The 25,481-nt window shown below is 46.5% G+C and overlaps 1 protein-coding gene across 1 annotated transcript; it reads right to left on the bottom strand.

The window, feature by feature from the left end:
* Nucleotides 1–73: 73 nt before the first annotated feature.
* On the bottom strand, nt 74–20,621 carry LOC123287776 (cationic amino acid transporter 4-like). Its single transcript, XM_070516870.1, has 5 exons — nt 20,407–20,621; nt 2,096–3,116; nt 1,034–1,626; nt 666–774; nt 74–564 (listed from the first exon to the last, which is right to left on the bottom strand). The coding sequence occupies exons 2-5, from the start codon at nt 3,075–3,077 to the stop codon at nt 392–394; spliced, it is 1,857 nt and encodes a 618-aa protein (XP_070372971.1). The 5' UTR covers nt 3,078–3,116; nt 20,407–20,621; the 3' UTR covers nt 74–391.
* Nucleotides 20,622–25,481: the final 4,860 nt, after the last annotated feature.

Genomic DNA, 25,481 nt, shown 5'->3' with positions numbered 1-25,481 from the left:
ATTGGGGACAATCATCTGGTTCACAGGGGCAGGTGAGGACTCAGTGCCGCAAAGAACACCACAGTGGACACAGCGGCATGCCATATGGCTGACTGGACAGTGATTATTGTGGGTCCCTGGGGTTCAGGCCTCTTCCCTGCCCACCCTACTCCACCTGCCCAGGTAGCTAGAGTGGATCATAAGCTGGAAGGTGCTGGGCAGAGTCCACCACACCAGTGCTGGCCACGGCCCACTCCCAAAGACTCAAAGCTTGGCACCTGGGCTAAGGTCCTGAGGTCCTGAGGACCCCCTGGCATGGGCAGGCCTGCAAACTCGAGCTGCCCCCATTAGAAGGGCTGCCAGCCCTTCCAGCCTCCTTAGGAGGTGGGGGAGGGCAGGCCCCCAGTGGCCCTCATGGACTGGTGGGCTGCTCCGTGTGGCTGGGCCCCTGGGCTGGTGCCTGGCTGGGGGGCTTCAGGGCCTGTACCATCTCCTCCAGGCTGCCGTGAGGGGCAGTCAACCCCAGCCGCTCCTGCTGGTTCTCCTTGCTGTGCCAGATGCCATAGCCAAAATACACCGTGAGTCCTGCAAGGAAGGCATAAGCCTGAGGGGCAGGTCCCAGCACTGCTTTCCCACTTGCCCTCCTCCTGCAGCCCCCCCAGGGTCCCAGCCTGACCCCCACTCACCTATCAGCAGCCAGATGGAGAAGCCCAGCCAGGCCAGGTAGCTCAGGTGCAGCATGAGGAAGATGTTGAGGAGGATGCTCAGGGCAGGAGTCAGGGGCACCATGGGAACCTGAGGGGACAAGGGCAGAGCTGGGCTGGGCTGCAGGGAAGGGATGCTGGCCCACGGCCTGATTTCTCGGGAATCCACAGAGCCTTTCTCTGCCTCTGGAGATTCCGGAGACAAGGACCCACCCACCACACAGAGAGAGGGGTGTGGGGCACTGGCCTCCCCTGCCCTGCGGCCCTGGTGCATCCTGCCACGGCAGAGGAGGAAGGGGTGAAGGGAGCTGGCTGGGCTGAGCATGGTGGGTGCTGGCTGGAGGAAGTACCTGAAAGGTGTCCTGCTGGCGCTGCTGCTGGTGGGCCCCCAGGATGAGGAGACTGAGCAGAAATGTGGTGGAGCTGAGCAGGAGCAGCAGGATGTAGCCCCAGGGTGGGAGGTGCAGGGCCGAGTCCCCGAAGACCAGCACGCAGTCCAGGGTGATGGCTGAGGCCACCAGGACACCGAGCGCTAAAGGCACGGCAGCTCCAGGCCTGCAGCCACCCAGGAAGCCAAGGTAGGGCCTCAGGGCTGGTCGTAGCTGCCCAGGCTCAGGGGCTGATGTCTGCTCGGTGCTCACAGGGCTTCCTGGGCCCTGAGAACTGGATGGAGGGGACTTTTGGAAGCGTAGAATGATAATGCTGGTGGCCACGAAGGTAAAGGTCAGCAGTGTGCTGATGCAGCGTAACCAGACCAGCACCTCGATGTCCAGCAGCAGTGCCAGGAAAGCCTTGAGGACCCCAAACACCAGGATCCCCACCATGGACCCCTGCCTCTGGGGGTTAACGTGGGCAAACACCTGGAAGAAGAGCCCGTCGGCAGCCATGGCATAGACAATGCGCAGCAGTGCAAATTGGTTGCTGAGCAGGACAGTGCTCATGGCTGTGACAGAGGGTGAGAGAATGGTCAGCATGGTGGACATGCCCACCAGGGACTGCTGTCGGGGGCCAGGGCATGTGTGGCCTCTTGGGAACATGGGCATGAGTTTTTCTGGGCTCTCAGAGTGAGACTGAGTGTATGTGGGTGCTGGATTGCTCCCCCTCACCACCCAGGAATGGGACACCCCAGTTTAGGTGACAGGCCCAGTGGAGAATCTGATGAGGGCTGAGTCCCTCTGCCTGGAAGGATCTGGAAGCACATGCCCAGAACTGACATTCTGTGTACAACTAGGAGGGAGAGTGAGTAGGTGCCTCCCAACCAGCCCGGGTGGAGAGTCTAATCATTAGCACCTTCCTGGGCCCAGGATACAACTGGGAGCACAGGCCCAGATGGAGATGTGTTCCCTCGAGGGTTAGGGCAGGGCCCCACCACCCTGTTCCCTCCCACCTTTCCTCTTGGAAAGGCTGCTTACCACAGGTAGAGCCAGCTACCACGATGAAGGCTGCCCAGCTATAGCCCCGCTGGTAAAATGCATCTGCGAGTGCTGAATCAGGGTTCAGGCTGTGCCAGGGCACCATGAGTGTGAGCACAGTGGAGACAAGGATGTAGGCACCAGCTACCAGGCCAAGGGAGATCACAATGGCCATAGGCATGGCTCGCTTTGGGTTCTGGGCCTCTTCGCTGGAGGCACCAATGACATCAAAGCCCACAAAGGCGTAGAAGCATGTGGCAGCACCGGTCATGATGCCGGAGAAGCCAAAGGGTGCAAAGCCGCCCTCCTCAGTGCTCCAGTTGTATGGGCGGGCCAGGACAAACCCCAGGATGATGATAAAGAGGATGACAACCAGGTTGATGGCAGAGAAGATGCGGTTGAGGCAGGAAGAGATACGGGCTCCGCAGGAAACAAATGCGGAAGTCAAAAGAATGACACCAGCTGCCAAGAAGTCTGGGTACTGGGCCAGGAAGGGCACCTGCCAGATGCCGACATGGGCCTTGGTGAAGCTGCGGATGCGGTGGCTAAAGACAGTGTCCAGGTAGCTGCTGCCAGTGCGGGCCATGGCAGCACCACCAATGAGGCACTCAAGGAGCACATTCCAGCCAACAAGGAAGGCCCACAGCTCACCCATGGACACATAGGTAAACTGGTAGGCAGAGCGCCTAAGGGGTACACGTTCTGCAAACTCTGTGTAGCATAGGGCTGTGAGGAGGGAGGCCACAGCGGCCACACCAAAGGACACAAGCACTGCAGGGCCAGCCACCCCCTTGGCCACGGTGCCTGTGAGTACATAGAGGCCCACACCCACCTTGCCACCCACACCCATCAGGGTCAGGTCCAGCGTGGTCAGGTGGCGCTGCTGTGATGTGTCCGTGGTGGACTCCTCCAGTGGCTTTAGTCGGTTCAGTTTCTGGCAGAAGCGCACCAGGCTGTCGGTGCTGGGCAGTCCCCAGGCCATGGTGGGCAGCTGAGAGAACACCAAGCCAGCTGCTGGCACCTATGAGGTCCAGAAGGGAGTGACAGGCTGTCCAGCTGGGTCTTGTCCAGCCTTCAGTCCTTGTTCTGACCTTGCCCTGGGGACCCAAGCCTGGAACCACTGGCAGCTGGAGGGCTGGATGAGGCAGGCTCAGGGCCTGGCAGCAGGGCGGGCAAGAGGCCACGGGGAAGCATCAGGGCATGCCTCCTGGGCAAGGAAGGGAGTCTGGTGGAGCTGGTTCTGGGTGTGTTTGGGAGGGGCTCTGAGGGTGTGGAGGGGCAGCCCCAGGGTACCCAGAGCAGGGTGGACACCCGAGGATTCCCCAGAGCTGGGCCAGGCCCCAGGACCTGGAACAGGAAAGACTCTGGCTCGAGTGGCCACCTGGCCTCAGACAGTGGGGTTCATCCCCCCATCCCCGGTCCCATTGGGGCATGTGTCAGCGCATGCTGTTGGGAATGGGGGGGTGCTCTGTGTCATATACCTGACGCCAAGGACCAACCTTTCACCCCTGTGCCCTGGCACACAACCACCACACCATTGTCATAGCCACTTCCACCGTGCCCCTGTCCCCAGATACCCATGAGCCTTCAACTCCTCTCTGTCCTAAGTCTGTCTCCACAGGACTTGCTATGACTCACCTGCTGTTACCTCCACTGCCATGACCCGTCTGTGCCAGCCCCCACCCATTGGGCACCAGATCCAGAACAAGGCATTACCTCCTGGTCCCATACACATTCAGCCCACCCTGCCCACTCCTCACATGGTCAAGACCGGAGCTCTCCAGGTTCTAGAGAAGCCCTATGACTGTGCCCGGTTCACAGATGAGGAAGCTCAGGCCACAGGGTAACTGACTAGCCCAGGTCACCAGGGTGGTCTGGGGATACTGATGTATTTTAAGGTCCGGGTCTGGGGTGGGGTCTGGAGACCACCCGCTTTCCACTGCTGCAGACGCCCTCCTTGATCCCTCATACCAACACACGGACTCCACCAGCTGGGCACCATCCAGGCCCCTCAACCCTGGGAGGTGTGGGAGCCACGGGACTCAGGCAAGACGCGGGTAAGATGAGGGTCTGAATGTGGCTGAGAGGCCCTGGGCAGTCCCTGACCTCTGGCACAATGGGATGGCAGTAAGCCACCCTTATCCACTGACGAGGGAGTGCCTGGCTGTGGGGAGTCTTCTGTGAATGAAATGAAAGGAATCCAGATTGGAAAGGGAGAAGTAAAACTGTCTCTAGCCACAGATGACATGATCTTATATAGAGAAAATCCTAAGGAATCTACACAAAAAGTATTAGAACTAATAAACAAGTTCAGCAAAGGTCAATATCTAAATATCAATTGTATTTTCTATACATTAGCAATGAGCTATCCAGAAATGAAATTAAGAAAACAATTCTGCTTACAGAGCATCAAAAAGAATAAATTTGTGTATAAACACACAGAATAAATTTACAAAGAAATGCAAAACTTGTACACTAAAAACTATTAAACATCATTGAAAAAAATTAAAGAAGACCTAAATAAGTGGAAACACATTCTACGTTCATGGACTGGAAAACTTCATATTGTAAAGATGGCAATACTCCCCAAACTGGTCTGCAGATTCTGTGCAATCCCTATCAAAATCCCAACTACCTAGTTTGCATAAATTGTGAAATTGATGCTAAAATTCATGTGGAGATGCAAGGGACCTGGAAGAGCCAAAACAATTTTGACAAAGAACAAGGTTAGAGGACTTATGTTTTCTGTTTCTAAACTGACTACAAAGCTACAGTAATCAATGTAGTGTGATAATGACATAAGCATTAGACATATAGATCAGCTGAATAGAATTGAGAGTCCAAAAATATGGGCAATTAAATTTTAAACATTTATGGCCAATTTAAATATATGGCCAATATATTTCTTAAAATAAACTTTATTCTTTAGAGGAGTTTTAGGTCCACAACAAAATTGATCAGAAAGTGGAGTTCCCATATATCCCCAGCCCCTATACATGCACAGCCTCCCCCACTATCAACATCCCCCACCAGACTGGTACATTTGTTATAACTGAGGAGCCTACATTGACACGTCATTATCACCTGCAGTCCATGGTCTACATTAGGGCTCACTCTTGCTGTTGGACATTCCATGGGTTTTGACAAATGTATAATGGCGTGTACACACTACTACAGTAAGCCCTAAAAATCCTCTGTGCTTCACCTATTCATCCCTCCCTCCCACTAACCCCTGGCAACCAGTGATCTTCTCACTGTCTCCACAGTTTTCACTTTCCAGAAGATCATAGAGTCGTAATCGAATCATTACGTAGCCATTTCAGGTTGGCCTTTTTCACATAGTAATATGCACTTAAGGTTGTCTGTCTTCTCATAGCTTGATAGCTCCTTTCTTTTTAGTGCTGAGCAATATTTCTTGTCTGGATGGACAACAGTTATTTATCCATTCACCTAGTGAAGGACATCTTGGTTGCTTCCAAGTTTTGGCAATTATAAATAAAGCTGCTGTAAACATCCATGTGCAGGATTTTGTGTGGATATAAGTTTTCAACTCATTTAGGCAAAAACCAAGGAGTGTGGCTGCTGAATCATGTGCTAAAAGTATGTTTAGTTTTGTAGGAAACTGCCAAAGTGTCTTCCAAAATGGCTCTGCCATATTGCATTCCCGCCAGCAATGAAGTAGCGTTCCTGCTGCTCCACATCCTCGGCAACATTTACTGTTGTCAGTCTATTGGATTTCTGCCATTCTAACAGGTGTGTAGTGGCATCTCACTGTTGTTTTAATCTGCAAAGCACTAAGACATATGATGTGGAGCATCTTTTCATATGTTTATTTACCAACTGTGTGTCTTCTTCAGTGTGATGTCTATTCAGATCTTTTGCCTATTTTTAATTGGGTTGTTGATTTTCTTACTGTTGATTTTTAAAAGTTCTTTGTATATTTTTGATAACAATCCTTTATCAGCTACGTCTTTTACAAGTATTTTTCTCCTAGTCTATGCCTTGTCTGCTCATTGCCTTGGTGGCCAATTTATTCTTGACAAGAGTGCCAAAACAATTCAATGGGGGAAAGAAGAGTGTTCTCAACACATGCTGCTGCAACAGCTGGGTCTCCACATACAGATGAACGAGCTCAGACTCCTACCTCACACCACATGCAAAACTTAACTTAAAATGGATCAAACACCTAAATCTAGGACCCAAAACTATACAGGCATTTCTTGGATATCTTGCAGCTTCAGTTCCAGACCACTGCAATAAAATGAATTTCACAATAAAGTGGATCACATGAATTTTTTGTTTCCTAGTGCATATAAAAGTTGTGTTTATGCTGTAGTGTAAGTGTGCAATAGCGTTATGTCTAAAAAATGAATATACATGCATTAATTAGAAAATACTTTATTGCTAAAAAGTGCTGAACATCATTTGCACCTTCAGATAGTTGTAATCTTTTTGCTGGGGGAGGGTCTTGCCTTGATGTTGATGGCTGCTGACTGAACGGGCTGGTGGTTGCTGAAGGTTGGCATGGCTATGGCAATTTTAAAAAATAAGACACAATGAAGTTTGCTGCATTGAATGACTCTTCCTTTCATGAACAATTCCTGTAGCATGGAATGCTGTTTAATAGTATTTTACTCACAGTATAACTTCTTTCAAAAGTGGAGTCAGCCCTCTCAAACACTGTCACTGTTTTATCAACTAATTTTATGTAATAATCTAAATCCTTCATTGTCATTTCAACATTCTTCATGGCATCTTCACCAGGAGTAGATTCCACCTCAAGAAACCACTTTCCCTGCTTATCCATAAGAAGCAACCCCTTATCCATTAAAGTTTTATCGTGAGATTGTAGCAATCCAGTGACATCTTCAGGCTCCACTTCTGATTCTATTTCTCTTGCTATTTCCACCACGTCCATAGTTACTTCCTCCACTGAAGTCTTAAAACCATCAAAGTCATCCATGTGGGTTGGAATTAACTTTTTCCAAACTCCTGTTAATGTTAATATTTTGATCTCTTTCCATGAATCAAAAATGTTCTTAATGGCATGTAGAATGGTGAATACTTTCCAGAAGGTTTTTGATTTTCTTTGCCCAGATCCATCAGAAGAATCACTATCTATGGCAGCTAGGGACTTATGAAATGTATTTCTTAAAGAATAAGACTTGGAATTCAAAATTGCTCCTTGATCAATGATCAAAATGACTGCCCAGATCCTGCAGAATGGATGTGGTGAAAACAACATCAATCTTGTTGAACATCTCCATCAGGGCTCTTGAGCAGCCAGCAGCATTGCCAATGAGCAGTGATATTTTGAAAGAAATCTTTCTTTCTGAGCAGTCGTTCTCAACAGTTGACTTAAAATATTCAGTAAACCATGTTGTAAAAAGATGTGCTGTCATCCAGGCTTTGTTGTTCCATTTATGGAGCACAGCAGAGTAGATTCAGCACAATTCTTAAGGGCCCTAGGATTTTCAGAATGGTAAATGAGCAATGGCTTCAACTTTAAGCCACCAGCTGCATTATTCCCTAACAAGAGAGTCAACCTGTCCTTTGAAGCTTTGAAGCCAGGCGTTGACTTCTCCTCTCTTAGTGATGAAAGTCCTAGCTGGCATCTTCTTCCAACATAAGGTTGTTTCATCTAAATTGAACATCTGTTGTTTAGTGTGGTCACCTACATTAGTGATCTCAGCCAGACCTTCTGGAGAACTTGCTGCAGCTTCTGCATCAGCACTTGCTGCTTCACCGTGCACTTTTATGTTATGGAGATGGCTTCTTCCCTTAAATTTCATGAATCAACCTCTGCTAGTTTCGACTTTTTCTTCTGCAACTTCTTCTCCTATCTCAGCTTTCCTAGAATTGAAGAGAGTTAGGGCCTTGCGCTGGATTAGGCTTTGGCTTAAAGGAACGTTGTGGATGGTTTGATCTTCTATCCAGATGGTTAAAACTTTCTCCATCAGCATTAAGGGTGCTCCTCTTTGTTATCATTTGTGTGCTCACTTTAGTAGCAATTTAATTTCCTTCAAGAACTTTTCCTTTACATTCATAGCTTGGCTAACTGTTTGGTACAAGAGGCCTAGCTTTTGGCTTATCTAGGCTTTTTTTTTTTTTTTTTTGAGGAAGATTAGCCCTGAGCTAACTACTGCCAATCCTCCTCTTTTTGCTGAGGAAGACTGGCCCTGAGCTAACATCAGTGCCCATCTTTCTCTACTTTATATGTGGGATGCCTACCACAGCATGGTGTGCCAAGAGGTGCCATGTCTGCACCCAGGATCCAAACCTGTGAACCCCGGGCCACCGAAGCAGAACATGCAAACTTTACCACTGTGCCACCGGGCCGGCCCCATTATCTAGGCTTATGACACACCTTCTTCACCAAGCTTAATCATTTCTAGCTTTTGATTTAAAGTGAGAGATGTGTGACTCCTCCTTTCAGCTGAACACTTAGGGAGCACTGCATGGTTACTAATTGGCCTAATTTCACCGTTGTTTTGTCTCGGGGAATAGGGCTCCCTGAGGAGAGGGACAGAGATGTGGGAACAGCTGGTTAGTGGAGTTGTCAGAACACACACAAAATTTATCAATTAAGTTTGCTGTCTTATATGAATACAGTTCATGGCAACCCAAAAAATTTACAGTACTAACATCAAAGATCACTGATCATAGATCACTATAACAAATTAATAATAATGAAAACATTAAAAACATTGTGAGTATTACTAAAATGTGACACAAAGACACGAACTGAGCAAATGTTGTTGGGAAAATGACGCCGGTAGACTTGTTTGATGAGGGGTTGACATAAACGTTTGATGGGGTTCAGGGAAGGCTGCCCCAAGATGTAACCCTCTGGTCTGTGAATTATTTCAAGCTGGAGACAATCAGGCTCAGAAGACTTTGGAAGAACATTTCATCTTCCCCCAAATTGCCTAAGAGAATTTAAGAGAGAAGGGCCTGTCCCAGGATGAGCTCTTACCATGGATAATTCTAGGTGTGGGGGGCAGGGAGGCATCTAGCAAGGGCCATTTTATCAAAAGATCTCTTTCGGGTCCCATTGTCTGCAGATGGGACAATGCAAACATTCGTTTACCAATATAAACTCTCTCCATCTTCCTGTAAATTGCCCTCTTCCCCTTTGAAGTCTCAGACCTCTTTCTTCCTCTCCTTAGTCCAGAAAGACATACACACCTCATGTTGCCTGTCTTTGGAATTCTCCATGTTCATCTGAATTCTCCATGCCTCCACATACATGTATTAAACTTTGCTTGATTTTCTCTTGCTAACTTGTCTTATGTCATTTTAATTCTTTGACCAGCCATAAGAGGCAGAAGGGGAAAAGGAGGGGTATTCTCTCTCTTCCACTACAGCCTTGGCATAGCTGGCAGGATCCCCACTGGCTGGCAAGCTGCCCTCTCTGGCTGGAAGGACTGCTTTCTCCCTAGGACGATGGCATATGAGGAGACCCTGGGTCATCTGATGAAGGGCAGCAAGAAGCAAGATTTCTGACCACGTCAGCCTCCTGAAATCTCTATCTGTGGGGTCCAGTGGAAGCAAGTGATGAGAATTTTTTCTCTCTTTCTAAATTTGGATTGGCAGGAGAAATTATTTTGGAATCTAGTTTCTTGTGCTTCTTAGTGACTCTGGTAAATTTGGTAAAGTATGCTTGGCTTTATTGATCTTTTTCCTCCCAGAGATGGTCAGAGTTTTTTTTCTTTTTTGTCTCTGTCTTTTGTGTCATGTATCACAAGAAGGAAATGCCATAGAGTAGGATGCAGGCATGGGCCCTATAAGCCTGTTGTCTGGGCTGGCCTCACAAGCTGGTGAGTTTGTGGTCTCATCAGACTGGCATCTATTTACACAAACTTTGCTGTGGGTTCATATGCACAAAAGGTAAAAGCTGTTGCTAAGGGGTTCCTGGGAAGCCAAATTGCCATAATATTGGTGGGCACAGGGTGCGCAGTTAAGAGCCATCAGGCTGCTCACCACTTCTGGAAGACCCCTGTTATAGGATAAGTCGGTCACAGAATAGGGTAGACGACAGCAGGTCCCCTGCCAAGCTCAAGGAAATTTCCAGGCAATGAGGTAATCTGTAAAACACACACAATCCCCAACCCCATGGCACACACCTTGGGGGTGTTAGTTTGGTTCCAGGAGACCCAGGGCATAGCTGTAACTGTTAGTGTGCATATAAGAAAAACAATGGATGAGGTTTCTCCTTCTCCTTGTTCTATGTCCTGAGACTTGGCTTTTTGACCATTGAGAAGATTCTCCATGGTCTTCACCATCCAGAAGGTGCATTTACTAGAGTGCACCTTGGTGGCCACTCATATAGACTGCGGTTCTGAGCACTCTCTCTCCAGCTGCACCAAGCTCTCAGGGGAGTTTCTCATAAAGGGTCCAGTCCATACAGGACTTTGTAATCTCAAGCTTCCTTGTTTGTTAGTCCTGGAAAAATCCCATTTCTGTGGCTCCTGCCTGCTGTCACAGATTAGCGGGTGTGTGACTGGAGGCATCCCATGCTCTCGTGGGAGAAGAGACACCATGTTCACTATATCATCCTTACCATGTGCAATGAAGCTCTTTACTCTCCCTGACTATTTTGGGGAGTAAACTTTTTGGATCCTGGGGGCAACATCATCCTTGCCCTCCCCAGAGATGCCTCCTGCATCCATGGTAGAGATTTATTCTCAGCATAGAAAGTTACCTGCAGATATTTCCTTAAAAAGTCTCATTGGATTGAGTCACTATTGGAATAAATACACAAATTGAGATCCCACCCATCAGTGGCCAGATGGTGGATCTTTTGAAATGGAAAAATTTCTATATTTTAAAACTATTTTAGAGAGCTCTCCTCACAGGCAGCTGCCTTATTGGTATTTATGGGAAGATCAAATTAAAAGGAAACTCAAAAAGTATAATGGCTAGCCTTAGGGAATCCCTTAATAAAAAGAAAGGACAGAAGTCAGACATAGGACAAAGATTAAAAAGAAAATTTAATAAAAATTTCCCTTCTCTACTCACACAACTGAACAACAACAAACAAACAACCTGATCAAAGAATGGGCAGAGGATATGAACAGATATTTCTCCAAAGAAGATATACGGATGGCCAATAGACACATGAAAAGATGCTCAACATCACTAATCATCAGGGAAATGCAAATCAAAACTACACTAAGATATCACCTTACATCCATTACAATGGCTATGATCATCAAGACAAAAAATAACAAATGTTGGAGAGGGTGTGGAGAGAAGAGAACCCTCATACACTGCTCGTGGGAATGCAAACTGGTGCAGCCGCTATGGAAAACAGCATGGAGAGTCTTCAAAAAAGCAAAAATAGAACTACCATATGACCCAGCTATCCCACTACTGGGTATCTACCCAAATAACTTAAAATCAACAATCCAAAGTGACTTATGGACCCCTATGTTCATTGCAGCACTATTCACAACAGCTAACACATAGAAGCAACCTAAGTGCCCATCGACTGATAACTGCATAAAGAAGATGTGATATATATAGACAATGGAGTACTACTCAGCCATAAATAAAGACAAAATTGGGGCCAGCCTTGTGGTGCAGCCATTGAGTTCACACGTTCCGCTTCTTGGCAGCCCAGGGTTCACAGGTTTGGATCCCGGGTGTGGACATGGCACCGCTTGGCAAAAGCCATGCTGTGGTAGGTGTCCCACATATAAAGTAGAGGAAGATGGGCACGAATGTTAGCTCAGGGCCAGTCTTCCTCAGCAAAAAGAGGAGGATTGGCAGTAGTTAGCTCAGGGCTAATCTTCCTCAAAAAAGAAAAAAAAAGACAAAAGCGTCCCATTTGAAATAATATGGATGGACCTGGAGGGTATTATGTTAAGTGAAATAAGCCAGATGGAGAAAGACAAACACCAGATGATTTCACTCACATGTGGAAGATAAACAAACACATGAACAAAGAGAAAAGCTCAGTGGTTACCAGGAGAAGGGGGCTGGGGGGAGGTCACGGGGATGAAGGGGAGCAGTTATATGGTGATAGACAAGAAATAATGTACAACTGAATGTTCACAATGTTGTAAAGTATTATGAACTCAATAACAAAATTTAAAAAATAAATAAGTCCCCTTCTCCTCCCTCCTCTGCTCCCCTGTACCCCAGCTCCCTGTCCCTGGCCCCCTGGAAGATCTGGTGGGTCTCTGGGTCCCTGGTTTCAACTCCCCCTCTCAAGACTTAGCTCCTCAGCCACTTTCCTCAGATCCTGAAACCCCAACTTCTCCAGACAGCATCCAGCTGCCCATCTTCACTGCCCTCTCTTTAGGAGACTCACAGGGGCCCTCAGGCCTGACCGCCAAGCTAGGGGCACACAGGTCACTGGTGTAAATGCTGAAGCCAAGAAGTGAATTCAGTGGAAGCAGCCAGGAAAGGCAGGAAGGCTGGTGTGCTGTCCCTTCCAAGTCCTCCTGCTTTCCAGGGCTAGGTCATCAGGCTCTGCCGGCGTCAGGCAGTCCATGCAGGGTCCACTGTGGATGTGCCCTGGACCTCCACTGCAGACAGTTCATGTCCCCCAGACACAGCCCATCCATGAAATTTTATAAACCTTTCCTGCCTCCATGGTCAGAAGATCCCACTAAATTTAGAGAGGACTTAGAAAGGGCAGTGGCTGTTCATAACCCCACCCACGGAGATCGTGGCTGGCTGCTAAGGGGGTTCTTCCAGCCCAGGATTACACTGTAGTTATCAGACAGGCCAGGGGGCCCCCTGGAGGAAACCCCCTCACAGGGGGAATAGAGGGCCACACCCTCTCCCAGGCCCTCCTGCAAATGACCAGGAAGGGGCTCTGCTTGAGGCCGACACTCAAGGTTTAATAGGAGACATTTTAGAGGCATTTCCTCCTATAGTTAATTGGTCAAGAATGGAATTATGCACTCAGATTGAGGGGAACATCCAAAAGCCTTTGTTGAACATTGTATACAAACTTTTCAAAAGTACAGTGCATTAAACCCGGAAGCCCCAGAGCACAGGAATCTCCTAATTCCTGCTTAGTAGGAAATTTTCTTCCTGATATAAAAACAAATTCCAAATAGTGTAGTTGGGGTTGGTCAGGGTAGCCATTATGCATAATAACGAACGCTGCTACACAATTCTTTGAAAACAGTCAGCAGGAAAGCAAAAGAACAAATAATTAAGAGTAGTTCTTCTGGTTTTACAGCTTGAATCTTTAGAGAATGAAAACTATGACTGTGAGAGTCACTGAAGCCACTCAGAGGGCTCCATATTCACCTCCAGACACTTGCAGGTCTTGCAGGAAACCAGGGCATTGGAGAGAGATTGTGCTGTTCTTAAGAGGAGGGGAAGTGAAAAAATTGCCCCCTTGGCCCCAGCACCCCCAGAAGGCTCACTTTTCTCCTGAGGGGCATTTCCCCCTTAAATGATGGGGTCAGCTGATCCTCAGTCGCTCCCCTGAGCCACCATTAAACTTAAAATAGAGGATCTGGAACTGGATTTCTTAAGAGACACTGGTGTGACTTTCTCTACTCTCCCTTCAGAGGGTTTATCTCTACCTGTCCCCTCTGATTCTGTTCAAGCTGTTGGAGTCTCTGGGCAGCCTATTTCATGGCCCAGATCTCAGCTCACTCCCACATCTTCAGCCCCTTAACACTCACCCTGACTCTCTAGTCTCCCACTGCTTACCAGCAACAGTTTTGGCAGAGGTTTGCTATGTGAATTTAATCCACTAGAAATTGTAATGACAAAGGCATTTTCACCTCCCTGCCCTCAGACCAAACCCCAAGTCTCCTACTTTCCTTGCTAGAAACTCATCCTGATTGAAATTCTTCTGAAGAGGATGAGTCTTTAAAAGATGTCCCCATTAGTCTCTGGGCTACACATGCAAATGAAGTAGGATTGTTACTGAGTGCAGAACCCGTGCACATTACTTGGAAAAAGACTGAAGTGTGTCCATCAGTAGCCCAGTACCCGCTCTCCGGAGACACAGAGTGAGGAACTGAATCTCTAACAGACCCCCTTCTGCAACAGGGTGGAGTTGTTTTTACTTTCTCCCCCTGTAATACTTCAATCTTACTAGTGAAAAAAGAAGGCAAGTTTGACTCCGATGGGAACCAAATCCACAGATCTGTACAAGCCCTCAGAGCTGTAAAGTCTTGTATTCCTCCGCATCCTTGGTCCCTGATCCAGCTGTCATCCTGAGCTCGGTTCCTGCTGGTGCAGCCTGGGTGACAGGAGTTAACCTTGCTCAGCTCTCTTGTCAATCCCACTGCAGGCTGACTCACAAGTTCATTCTTCATTTACATTTAAAGGGAGGTCATTCACATGGACTCGCCTTCCTGAGGGATACTGTGAGTCCCTCTCATATTTTCCCCAATCCTACAGCCCACCTGGATTCTGTAGCCCTCACTCAAGGCTCCGCTCCTGTTCAGTATGTGGATGACCTTCTACTCTGTAATCAGAGTAAACAGGGAGCCCTTACAGACCCCTCACTCTCCTGAAGGCACGAGCTGCTCGAGGCCATAAAGCCTCCAGATCTGAACCTCAGTGGGTGCAGATGACTGGGACCTACTCGGCACAGGAGCCATGTCAAGGTATTCAACAGCTCACCCCAAATGCCTTGAGTCCATTTTGTCCACCCTTCACCCCAAAATGAAGAAACAGCTCCGTAAACATCTAGGGGCAGCTGGTTACTGCCCCAGTGGATTCCTGATTCTTCAGCCCTTGCTAACCCTCTGTGTGCTCTTCTCCCAGACATCACCCCACAGCCTATTTCCCGGCCTTCAGAGCCATGAAACTCCTGTGAAGCCTTAAAATTACCTTTGTCCACACCCCTGGTTCTCTGCTTACCTACTTTTGACAAACCTTTTCATCTATACTGCCATGAAAATAATGGAAGTGCTGCACACATTTTAGGACAGTCTTTTGCCTCTCAGACACATCCTATAGCATATTTCTCATGCCAGCTAGACCCTGTGGCATCAGGCATGCCCCTTGCTTGTGTTCAGTGGCCGGAGCTGCCATCCTGACTGACAAAGCCAGTACTCTAACATTAGGCTCTCCCAGTCATCTCTGTGTTCCCCAGGCTGTGTCTGCTCTTTTGCAAGTTCACAAGACAAAACACCTCTCTACAGGGCACAGACCACCTATGAGCAGGCTCTTTTAACTAACCCTTCCATCATCCTACATCCTGTAATACCTTGAGTCCAGCTACCTTATTACCCCTCCCTGCTGATGGAGAGCCCCACTCCATCCCACATGATTGCCCTGCAACTATAGAAATGGTCTCAAAGCCATGAGAGGATCTCTTGGACATCCCTTTAGACGCTCCAGACTTACTTCTGACTTGTGATGGCTCCTGTACATGGAATTTCCAGGGAAACATAATAACTGGTTATGCCACAGTTTCCCCACATGAAATACTCGAAGCTTGTTGCTTGCCCACTGTAAAATCACCCAAGCTGCTGGATCATAGCTCTCACTAGAGCCTGCACATGAGCAAAAGGGAAAACTGCCACTCTGTACACAGACTCCACATGTGCTTTTGGAGTCTGCCATGCTGTGGGCACAGTTTGGAAATCCCCTGTATTCTTTTTTTTTCCTTCTTCTTCTCCCCAAAGCTCCCCCCAGTACATTGTTGTATACTCTAGCTGTAGGTCCTTCTGTTTGTGCTTTGTGGGACATTACCTCAGCATGGCCTGATGAGTGGTGCCATGTCTGCACCCAGGATCTGAACCAGAGAACCCCTGGGCCACCGAAGTGAAACACATGAACTTAACCTCTGGGCCATGGGGCTGGTCCCAGAAATCCCGTGGAGTCTTAACTTCCACAGGAACTCTATTGCTAATGGACACCTAATTGCTGCCCTATTACAGGCTCTTCACCTCTCTTCTCAAATTTCAATTTCTCCCTCCAATTTCTAAACCTGACTTTATCCCTGACTGATATTATCAATTATCAGGCAAATGTGCCAGAATCTGAAAAGGAAAACTGGATACAAAAGGGTGCCGAACAATGATCTGATGGATTAGACACTGGGCCAAAGGACTTGCTGTAGCTCCTTTTCCTTTGATTTTTGACTTGCACTTATTTCCCTCCAAATGGGGCATATGTGCAGATGCAGGGTAGATAAAGAACTAAAAGACAATTGGTATTCCCTGGCATCCAGAAAATCTCTGACCCAATTATTTCCCAGTGCACCACTTGCCAACCTCACCAAGTTTCTGGAGAAATCTGTGTGCCCCAGGAAGTCCTCCCAGGCCCGCACTGCCCTGTGTGGCACTCCAAATGGACTTCACAGCCTTGCCCCAGCTTTAGGCTGTTCTCACTGTTTGGTGATCGTCTGCGTGGTTAGTGGATGCGCTGAGTGCTATCCGACTAGACATGCAGAGGCCACAACAGTGAGACAGAAATTAACAACTGCGGTTGTTCCTTGTTCCGGCTTCCTTTATGGATTGAAGCAGAGCGAGGAGTTCATTTATAGCAGAAGTAAACCACTTGCTTGCAGAAACTCTGGGGCACTCATTAAAATTTCATAACTCATATCATCCTCAATCATCAGGGCAAGTGGAACATAAAAATCTCGACATGAAAAGGACTTTAGGAAGGTCTGCCAAGAAACTGGACTTAAATGTCCAGATGCTCAGCCCTTGGCCCTTTGAAAGATCTACAATAATCAAAGTAGGAGACGTAGATTGATTTCTTTTAGATGCCCCATGCTTACTCACATCTCTAAACCTTCTCTTCCTGGATTAAGTGAATATTATGGGAATTCGAGTGAAAAATTTGAACCTTGACTAGCTAAGATAAAATTTAACTAGTCTACTTGAAGCATATCATCAATGGGTAAAAGGGGCATGGCCTCCACCTTGTGACAAGCCTTGCCATCCCTTTGGATCAAGACATCGGGTGTACATGAAGGTCTTTAGCAGAAAAAATGTACTGTCACCTGGCTGGGAAGGTCCTTATGAAGTCCTACTGACCACCTACACTGCCATCAAAATAAAGGAAAGATCTTCCTGGACCCTTGCAAGCCATGCCAAAATAGACTCAGAACATCACTCTCAAGACAACTGGGAGACAGTCCCCACAGGTGACCTTAAACTAAGGATTTCCAGGGCCAATTCCAGGATCCCAGAAGCAGCTGGCCTCATGGAGTAGACAGCTTTTCTCAAGATCAGGGGTCAAGAAACATAGTTTTAACCTATTTTCCCCCCTTGCTTTTAAAACTCCCTACACACACATACACACACACACACACACAGAGCACCACCACCACCACCACCACCACCAACAACAACAACCCTTTTCCTATTAATGAACATATATATTCCTCTTAATCATTTGCTAGAAAGCTGACTGGAGAGCGCTGGTCTCTATCAGTCCACTCCCCCACTCTAAGTTTCCACTATGGGCTTTTCCAGTCTGTGTCTTGCTCTTACTTACCCTCTCTTTCTCTACAGGTCAAGCACAAACCAAACTCCTCCTTATGCCAGTTTATCACACCCTGGCTATGCTAAATAATCAATCTGACTGTTGGCTATGTCAACAGCCAGAGAACACAGAAGAACCTGAACTGGTCTCTGTTCCTGCTGATGTGAACACCTGGTGGACTAAGCACGCACGGAAGATGGATGAACGACAGGGCATGGTGTCCACGACAAGGAAGACATCACTCTGCCTCTTCTCCTGGTGAGTCATGTGGGTCCCAGAAAGCCTCTAGAGAAGCTCCAGGACTGTCCCTTGCCCAGATAAAGACAATAGGTGAAAAGTGTTCTCTTTTGCATTGAAAGTAAATATGACACTGGACCTTTCCTGGGTGACATAACAAGACAGTATTGTAATCAAACTCTGTGGTTTGATTCCACAGGTGGCATCTTCAAACCTCTCAAGGAAACTGTAAGTGACTCTATCACTACTCCCTTTGGCACAAATATTTTCCCAATAACCAAATGTTCTGGATGGTTTATGGCTACCCTTGTCGAACTTGGGGTGTTGCAGGTGCCCACATGGTTAAGCTGCCCAATACCACAAACTACATATGGGTGGATCCAAACTCTGGACTCACATGGTCAGGTGACAGGATCAGACTTTATAGCTGCCAAAATCAGGCTGCAGGCCTCCTGTACCAGCTACTCTGCATCTGTTCTGCTCCCCCAGATTGACAGGAGCACATGGAAAATGGCGATGTTTAGGCACTAACAGCACCAGTGGCAAAGGTCATGGAACACTCCAGACCCTGGAAACTATAGGTTCAGTTCTAACTTTATCTATAAACCACACTGGCCTTTTTCTTTTATGTGGTAACAAAGTTCACAAATAGTTCCCAGCTAATTGGTCAGGATGAAGTGGACTTCAACACCTGGGCCCTTCTGTCTCCAGATAGTCCACCCTAAATGCCAGCCACGTTGCAAACTTGGGCTCCTTTGTTCATAAGATTGTGCCACATGATCGTGCCAGTTGAGAAATCACAGAGAATCTGCTTGTGTATCACAACTCCAAGTTCTTTTCAGCATCAAGGGTCTTATTCCCTAGCTTTGGAGATTACGAGTTGGAAAAGGTGGTCTTAAATCTCTCCATGGTAATGGAACAAGAGTTCAACACCACTCTGGCAGATCAGAATCGGCCACCCCAAAATGTGTATCTTTGGCTTGATTATTTTTAAGGACAAAAGACTCTGAAAGAAACTTTTACATCCCCCCAACTGCCTAAAATAATTTAAGATAGAAGGCCTGTCCCCAGGAAGAGCCATCACTGTAGACAACTCTGGGTGTAATAGACTGGGAGGATCCTTGTTAAGCCCATTTTTATCAAAGTTCTCTCTCTCTCTCTCATCACACTGTCTATAGAGGGCTGAGTAAACATCAAACATTTGCTTTTCTATCTCCATGTAAATTGCCTTCCTCCTGTTTAAAGTTCCAAACCACGACCCTCAACACCCTCCTTTGTCCTAAGGTAAAGATGATATTTAAGGTAGTGGCTCCTGCCATTTTGGTGAGTTTCTCAGTTTTGCTGGGTTTCTCCCATGTATACATGTTATCAAACTTTGATTTTCCTTGGTTACTCTTTCCCATGTCAATTTAATTCTTAGATCAGCCAGAAAGACCTGGAAGATAGAGGAGTAGCTCTTCCTCCCCGACAATAGCATGTGAACTTTGAAAATACTCCAGTCAGAGGTTAACAGCCTAGCCTCTGTGATCCTCCAAAATTGACCTTCTCTGGACACACCGACTGCCAGCAAGGAGAAGCTTGTGCAATAGTCAGTTAAAAACATTGTGTCTATGTGAACCAAACAGGGCAAGCAGTATCTAACTTCCATCTACAAAGAGAAGATTCGCATTTTCCATCAGATGAATGAAGCTCACCCATTTCCTTGGACTGACTCATTCCCAGGATCAGGAACTGGCTTAATGGCGTGTGAGGAGATGGGCTCCCATCCCTTCCTATCTGCTTGTTCATCGCCATTCTAATCTGTTCGTCTGTCCCTTTGCTGATTTCTTACCACTCAGTTACTAACTCATTTTCTGTCTCCACTATCACCAACTCAGTTTTAATATGTGAAACTTTAGGGGAAGTTTCAGAGGAGGGAACTGATGGGGTTCAGGGCAGGCCACCCCAAGATGTGCCACTCTGCTATGTGGGTCCTTTCAAACTGAAGACAATCAAGACTCATAAGACTCTGGAAGAACATTTGGCTTTCCTCCAAACTGCCTAAAAGAATTTAAGCTAGAAGGACCTGTTCCAGGAAGGAAATTTTACCATGGATGATTCTAGGTGTGGTGGGCAGGAAGGCATCTAGCAAGGGTGATTTTATCAAAAGATTTCTTTTGGGTCCCATTGTCTGTAGATGGGAGAATGCAAACATTTGTTTACCAAATATGAACACTTTTCATCTTCCTGTAAATTGCCTTCTCCTCCTTTGAAGTCTCAGGTCTCTGTCTCCCTCTCCTTAGTCCAGAAGGATATATATACCTCATTTTGCCTGACTTTCTTTGGAATTTTTCCCACTTATTTGAATTCCCTGTGTACACATATTAAACTTTGATTTGCTCCTGCTAACAGACATTATATCATTTTTAATTCTTGGACCAGCCATGAGAACCAGAAGGGGAAAGGAATTTTCCCTCTTCCCTACCTTGTCAATTTATTAAAAATGCAATATCTACAAAGTGCAGTAAAATGAGGTATGCCTATAACACCCATTGTGACTTTGTCAAATTACCATTTGTTGAATAGATCCCTAGGAGTATTGGATGGTGAGCCTGGGTTCAACAACAGACCACAAAGGAGTTGAAATAGAGAAGTTTGTTACTCACAGGTCCTGGAGGAGGTCCACAGCACACCTCGAGGGGCTACACTGGGAGGTGAAGGCAGAGGGCAGGTAGAGAGCAGGGCAGGACCTGGGGCATATGCCTTTCTTGGGGTTCACAGGCAGATGCTTTGGGGTTTCCAGCTAAGTATGGATTGGTCAATTCAAACCAGAAAGAGTAAGTTTTTGGTAAGCTTCACAGGGGTCTTATCTAAGGGGCACATGGGGGAAGGCCCTGGGAGAGGGACAATGCTTCTCCCAAGGGCAGTTGTGGGAGTCTTATCAGGAGCTGACATGTACTTGTGACTCTGCCAGTGGTTATCTAGGGTGTGCACTCCCGGGAGGGGCTGGCGTCACTTCATGGCCCCTGCAGGCCACTTTGCCACACAAAATGGATGCTGAGGCAGCAACACTATGGAGAAGTTTAGCTAAACTCCTAACAAACTCTCAGAAGAAAACATAGGAATAAATCTTCAAGACTGCAGATTTGGCAAGGGTTTCCTCCTTTCCTTTATTTGTTATGTTTATTGAGGTAACATTGGTTTATAACATTGTGTAGGTTTCAGGTGTACAACATTAGAATAAAACATATGTATACACTACAGTGTACTCATCATGGAAAGTGTAGTTTCCATCCATCACCATATAATTGACCCCCTTCACCCATTTTGCCCTCCTTCTGACCACTGTGGCAGCATCCAAACTTCATAAAAAGTATGTAACTATATAATAACTCACACTAACCTTTGCGTTCTCCTTTCATAAAAGTTGGTTTTGAGGCTTCTCTTATTGGTCATTACACAGCATGAAATTGTTGGGGAGGAAGACATTTCCTCTACCTGCTCTAGGTCCTTCTGGCTGGGCTATGAATTAAATTCACATGAGACAGAATAACAGGAGAAAATTAAACAAAGCTTTATAACACGTATACATGGGAGAGGCTCAGGAAAACTGATCAACTCGCCAAAATGGTGGAGGTTCTCATCTTAAATACCATCTTCAGCTACAGACAAAGGAGGATGTTGGGGGTGGGGAGAGTCAGTTATGGTAGGTTACCGGAAAAGATCAGTAAACAAGGGTAAGGGTATCATGCAGATTTAACTCCTTGCCTTACGCATTAATAAGAGTTTCTAGAGATAAGGTCATCCTCACTTCTTCCTGATGCAGAGAGGGAGACACCTTTACAGATGGAGATTTTCTTTACAAATGTAAATGTCTCTTACAAAGGGTAACTTCTACTTTTCAGAGTTTCTCTCATGTTTGCAGTTTTTAAAATTAAGCAGCCCAAGATAATCCACATGCCAAAGAGACATATCTTGGGGTGGCCAATTTCAGTCCCCCACAAAATCAACCTGCTCAAAAAAATTTTTTTTAGGGGTGAATTTTCCAAGCATAAAGGGAGAGTATCTTCTATTACCTGACAGGTAAAAGGAAGCTCCTGTATAAGAAGAAATTTGTGCACTTCATCATTTTGAGGAGCTGTTATGTTTAGCAAAGGTTTTGTCTTAAAAGAGAAAAATACCACAATTAATACTTTCAGAAGAGCTATTCAGCCATTGTTTGTTGGTATAATCGGGTCTTCTCAACTTGAAATGCCTAAATATGATTTTAAGAATTCATAGTACTTAGTTGAACCAAGCAAATTAAGAAACTTCAGGTGAGGGGAGGTGGTGATGGGTTGGTGTGAATTTAACCTAAAAGAACTTACACTGACCTTCTCTGAGACAGTGTTGGCCATTCCAGCTACTTTCCCTTTGTGTTAGAAGGGTTTGTGTCTCAAAAAGAATTTAATGGAAAACTCAGCTGCAGAAATTTTGATTAAAATCCTACTTTCTGCATCCAAGATCCACCTCAGAAAGTTGAGAACCTTCTGGAGAACTTGTCCTCCCTGGAAGAGTAATTTTTCTTCTGGCTCACTATTGCAGTTTGATTGGAACTGGAATTAACCCATTGGCTGTGAATTAGCCCCTTGTCTTTCACTGACTAAGGACAAGGCCAGAAGCAGAATTTCTAGGCTTGCAGAACATCACTCTCATGAGCTAGGAGATTACAGTGCTGGGTTAGGGCATCAGAAAGAATTGAAGTAGTCTGAGATTTCTGAACGGTAATGTGCTCATTAATTATATGATGGGAAAACAATACCCATGTTTAACATGCTCTGGATCCTGATGTGGCCATTCTTGACCGTATATTTCACTTTGATTCTGGTTCTCTCTCCTTGAGTGAGCTCCAGTGGTAGGTGTAAGGAATTTGTCCGTTTCATCTATGTTGTTGAATTTATTAGTGCAGAGTCGTTCATAATATTCCTTTACCCTGTCAATATCTTAGTATCAGTAGTGACATCCTCTTTTTTGTTCCTGATTTTGGTAATGTGTGTCTTCTCTTTCTCTGAATCTATTTGGCTAGGCATGAATCAATGTGATTGTTCAGCTCAAATAATCACATTTTGGTTTCATTGATTTTTCTTTTTTTTCCTCTCTCTATTGTCCGTTTACTTTATTTCTGTTCTTATTTCCTTTTTTCGTGCATAATTTGGATACCTGCTCTTTCTCTGGTTTCTGAAGGTGAAAGCTTAGATCATTGATTTTGAAACTTTTGAATGACTTTCTGTGTCTGTGTTCATGAAGGATGCTGGTCTGTGTTACCTTAGACTGTCATCACTTTGGGTACCAGGGTGATGCTGGCCTCATAGAGTGAGTTGGGAAGTGTTCTCTTCTATTTTCTGGAAGAGTTTTATAGCATTGATTTGAGAACTTTCTAGCTTTTTCTGATATGAGTGCTTTATATATGTTTCCCTCTACGCACTGTTTTAGCTGCATCCCACAAATTTTGGTATGTCATGTTTTCATTTTCACTCCAGTCAAAATACTTTCTAATCTCCCTTGTTATCAGTTTCCAAATATTTGGGAATTTTTCAGATGTCTTTGTGTTACCGATTTCTAATATAATTCCAACATTCAAAAAACATATTTTGTAGTATTTGAATTTTTTTATTAAGATGTTTATTAACAGGGCCTTGCAGTTTGTTGAGATTTTTGAAATTATCAAGTTGTAAAGTTTTATCACAAGTTAAAAATGAGGTTCTTAATGAGCTGGTCCTGACGGCCTAGTGGTTAAACTTTGGCATACTCCACTTTGGCGGCCACGTTTGGTTCCCAGGCGTGGAACCACACCACTCGTCGGTCAGTAGCCATGCTGTGGTGGTGGCTCACACAGAAGAAATAGAAGGACTTACAGCTGGAATATAGAACTACGTACCAGGGCTTTGGGGAGAAAAAAAAAGAGGAAGACTGGCAACAGATATTAGCTGAGGGCCAATCTTGTCAGGAAAAATAAAATGAGGTTCATAAATCCTAACTTGACCAGATATGAAACAATTGACAAGCCTTTAGTATTGAGGAAGACTAGACTTTATAAAATAACAAAACACATTTGTCATTACCAAAAAGAGACGTCTTTACATAAAATAATAAAAGTCCCATGTTGCGTAGATAATGCAGATAGTTCCAATAATCTGGTCAAGAGATAAAAGCAAGCCCTTAAGGTCTTCCCCTCTGATATTTTGTTCATTTCTTGTTGCTGGAATGTCGTCTTCATCTCCTTGTGTTGGATGGCTACAGACGGTGGTGGAGGCGGGAAGCCTGCATCTACACAACCACCCTGCTCAGCTGCAGAAGGGGGGTTCTCAGCTGGGAGGCAGCTGCTTTCATCTCCTGGCCATCTTGTGATCTAGGGATTTCTGGGCCTCTCTGTTGGTGCTGACTTTGAAGTGGCTGCTTACAGTAGGTCTTCTGTCACTGATCTTCCTGATCTGTATGGCCATCCTATCTGGCTGTCTTTTCTGAGGAGGGCCCCTGCAGCACTGTGGTCTATACCCCAAAACAGCTTCTGTCTACTGGTCTAGCTTGTTCTCCTGCACCCTGGGTGTCAGTCCCCTCCATGACTTCTTGCTGCACAGGAGGGCTGGAACACTGTGGTTGTTATCCATAGGGTCTCCACATGTAGTGAGGTGGGAACATGGCCTGCATGCGGTCAGGCCCGTGTGGGGCCTGGCCTTCAGGAGCACTCTCTTATCCCTCATTCTCTCCCGCTCTCACTATTCTGGTGGATCTGCTGGGGGTGTGGATGCCCCTGTGACGTGAACAGCAGCTATGCTGGCCCCGGGCTGCTGCACATTTACTGTCTGCACTGTAGCTCCACCAGATCTGTCACATCTGTTGCCTCTGCCTCCTTTTCCCTCAGCAGCATCAGACTGCACAGTCTCCACATCTCCTGCACTGTGAAGGTCCGTGCTGGGCTTCCTCCTCTGTGGCAGTCTGGGTACCAGTGCATCTTCCCTGTTCCTTTCTGTGGATGAAACCAGATCCACTTCTTACACTGAACCATTTTACTGTTCCCAAGCCTGTGTCACAATTACCCTCTTGTGCCTGCTCTCCGCACATGGTGCTGGGCTTGGTGTCGGCAGCACAGGGGGCAGGGGCAGCTACGGGTTTTGGCCTTGCTGCTCAGGGTGTGGTGACAGTCACTGGGCCAGCTCACCTCTCAAGGGTGCAGTGACGGAGACTGGAGCTGGAGGCAGGGCTGCTCAGCGTGTGCTGACAGTGGCTGGGTCAGCCCACCCCTCAAGGGTGCAGTGACAGAGACTGGAGCTGGAGGCAGGGCTGCTCAGGGCTCTCTGGACTCCGCTCTTCCTCCAACTACTGAGCAACCTCTTCTTTGGATTATTTGGGGTTTATTGAGACTTATCTCTGGTTGGTGGGGAATGTGGTCTCTCAGCAAATGTCCCCTGTGCACGTGAGAAGAACGTGTCCTCTGCTGTGTTGGGGGGCATGTTCTGTAACATCAGTTCGGGCAGAGTGGTGACAATGCCGTCCAGGGCTTCTGCATCCGACCTCATCTCTGTCTAGCTGCCCAATCAAATGATTGGGGTTAATAACTCATATACAAGTAAAATATTACAATCAAAAGCAGAAGGCGAAGAAGGGGACACACAAGTGGATTGTAGTGAAGTGGACAGTGTCACCTGAAGGCAGACTGGCACAAACAGAAGATGGAGGCAGGAATCCTCAAAGCAACCACAAA

This window comes from Equus asinus, chromosome 8 (genome assembly GCF_041296235.1).
Source record: "Equus asinus isolate D_3611 breed Donkey chromosome 8, EquAss-T2T_v2, whole genome shotgun sequence".
In the NCBI taxonomy this organism is placed as follows: Eukaryota; Metazoa; Chordata; class Mammalia; order Perissodactyla; family Equidae; genus Equus; species Equus asinus.
Note: the sequence above shows the minus strand (reverse complement) of the source record. Positions and strands in the feature narration are given on the sequence as shown.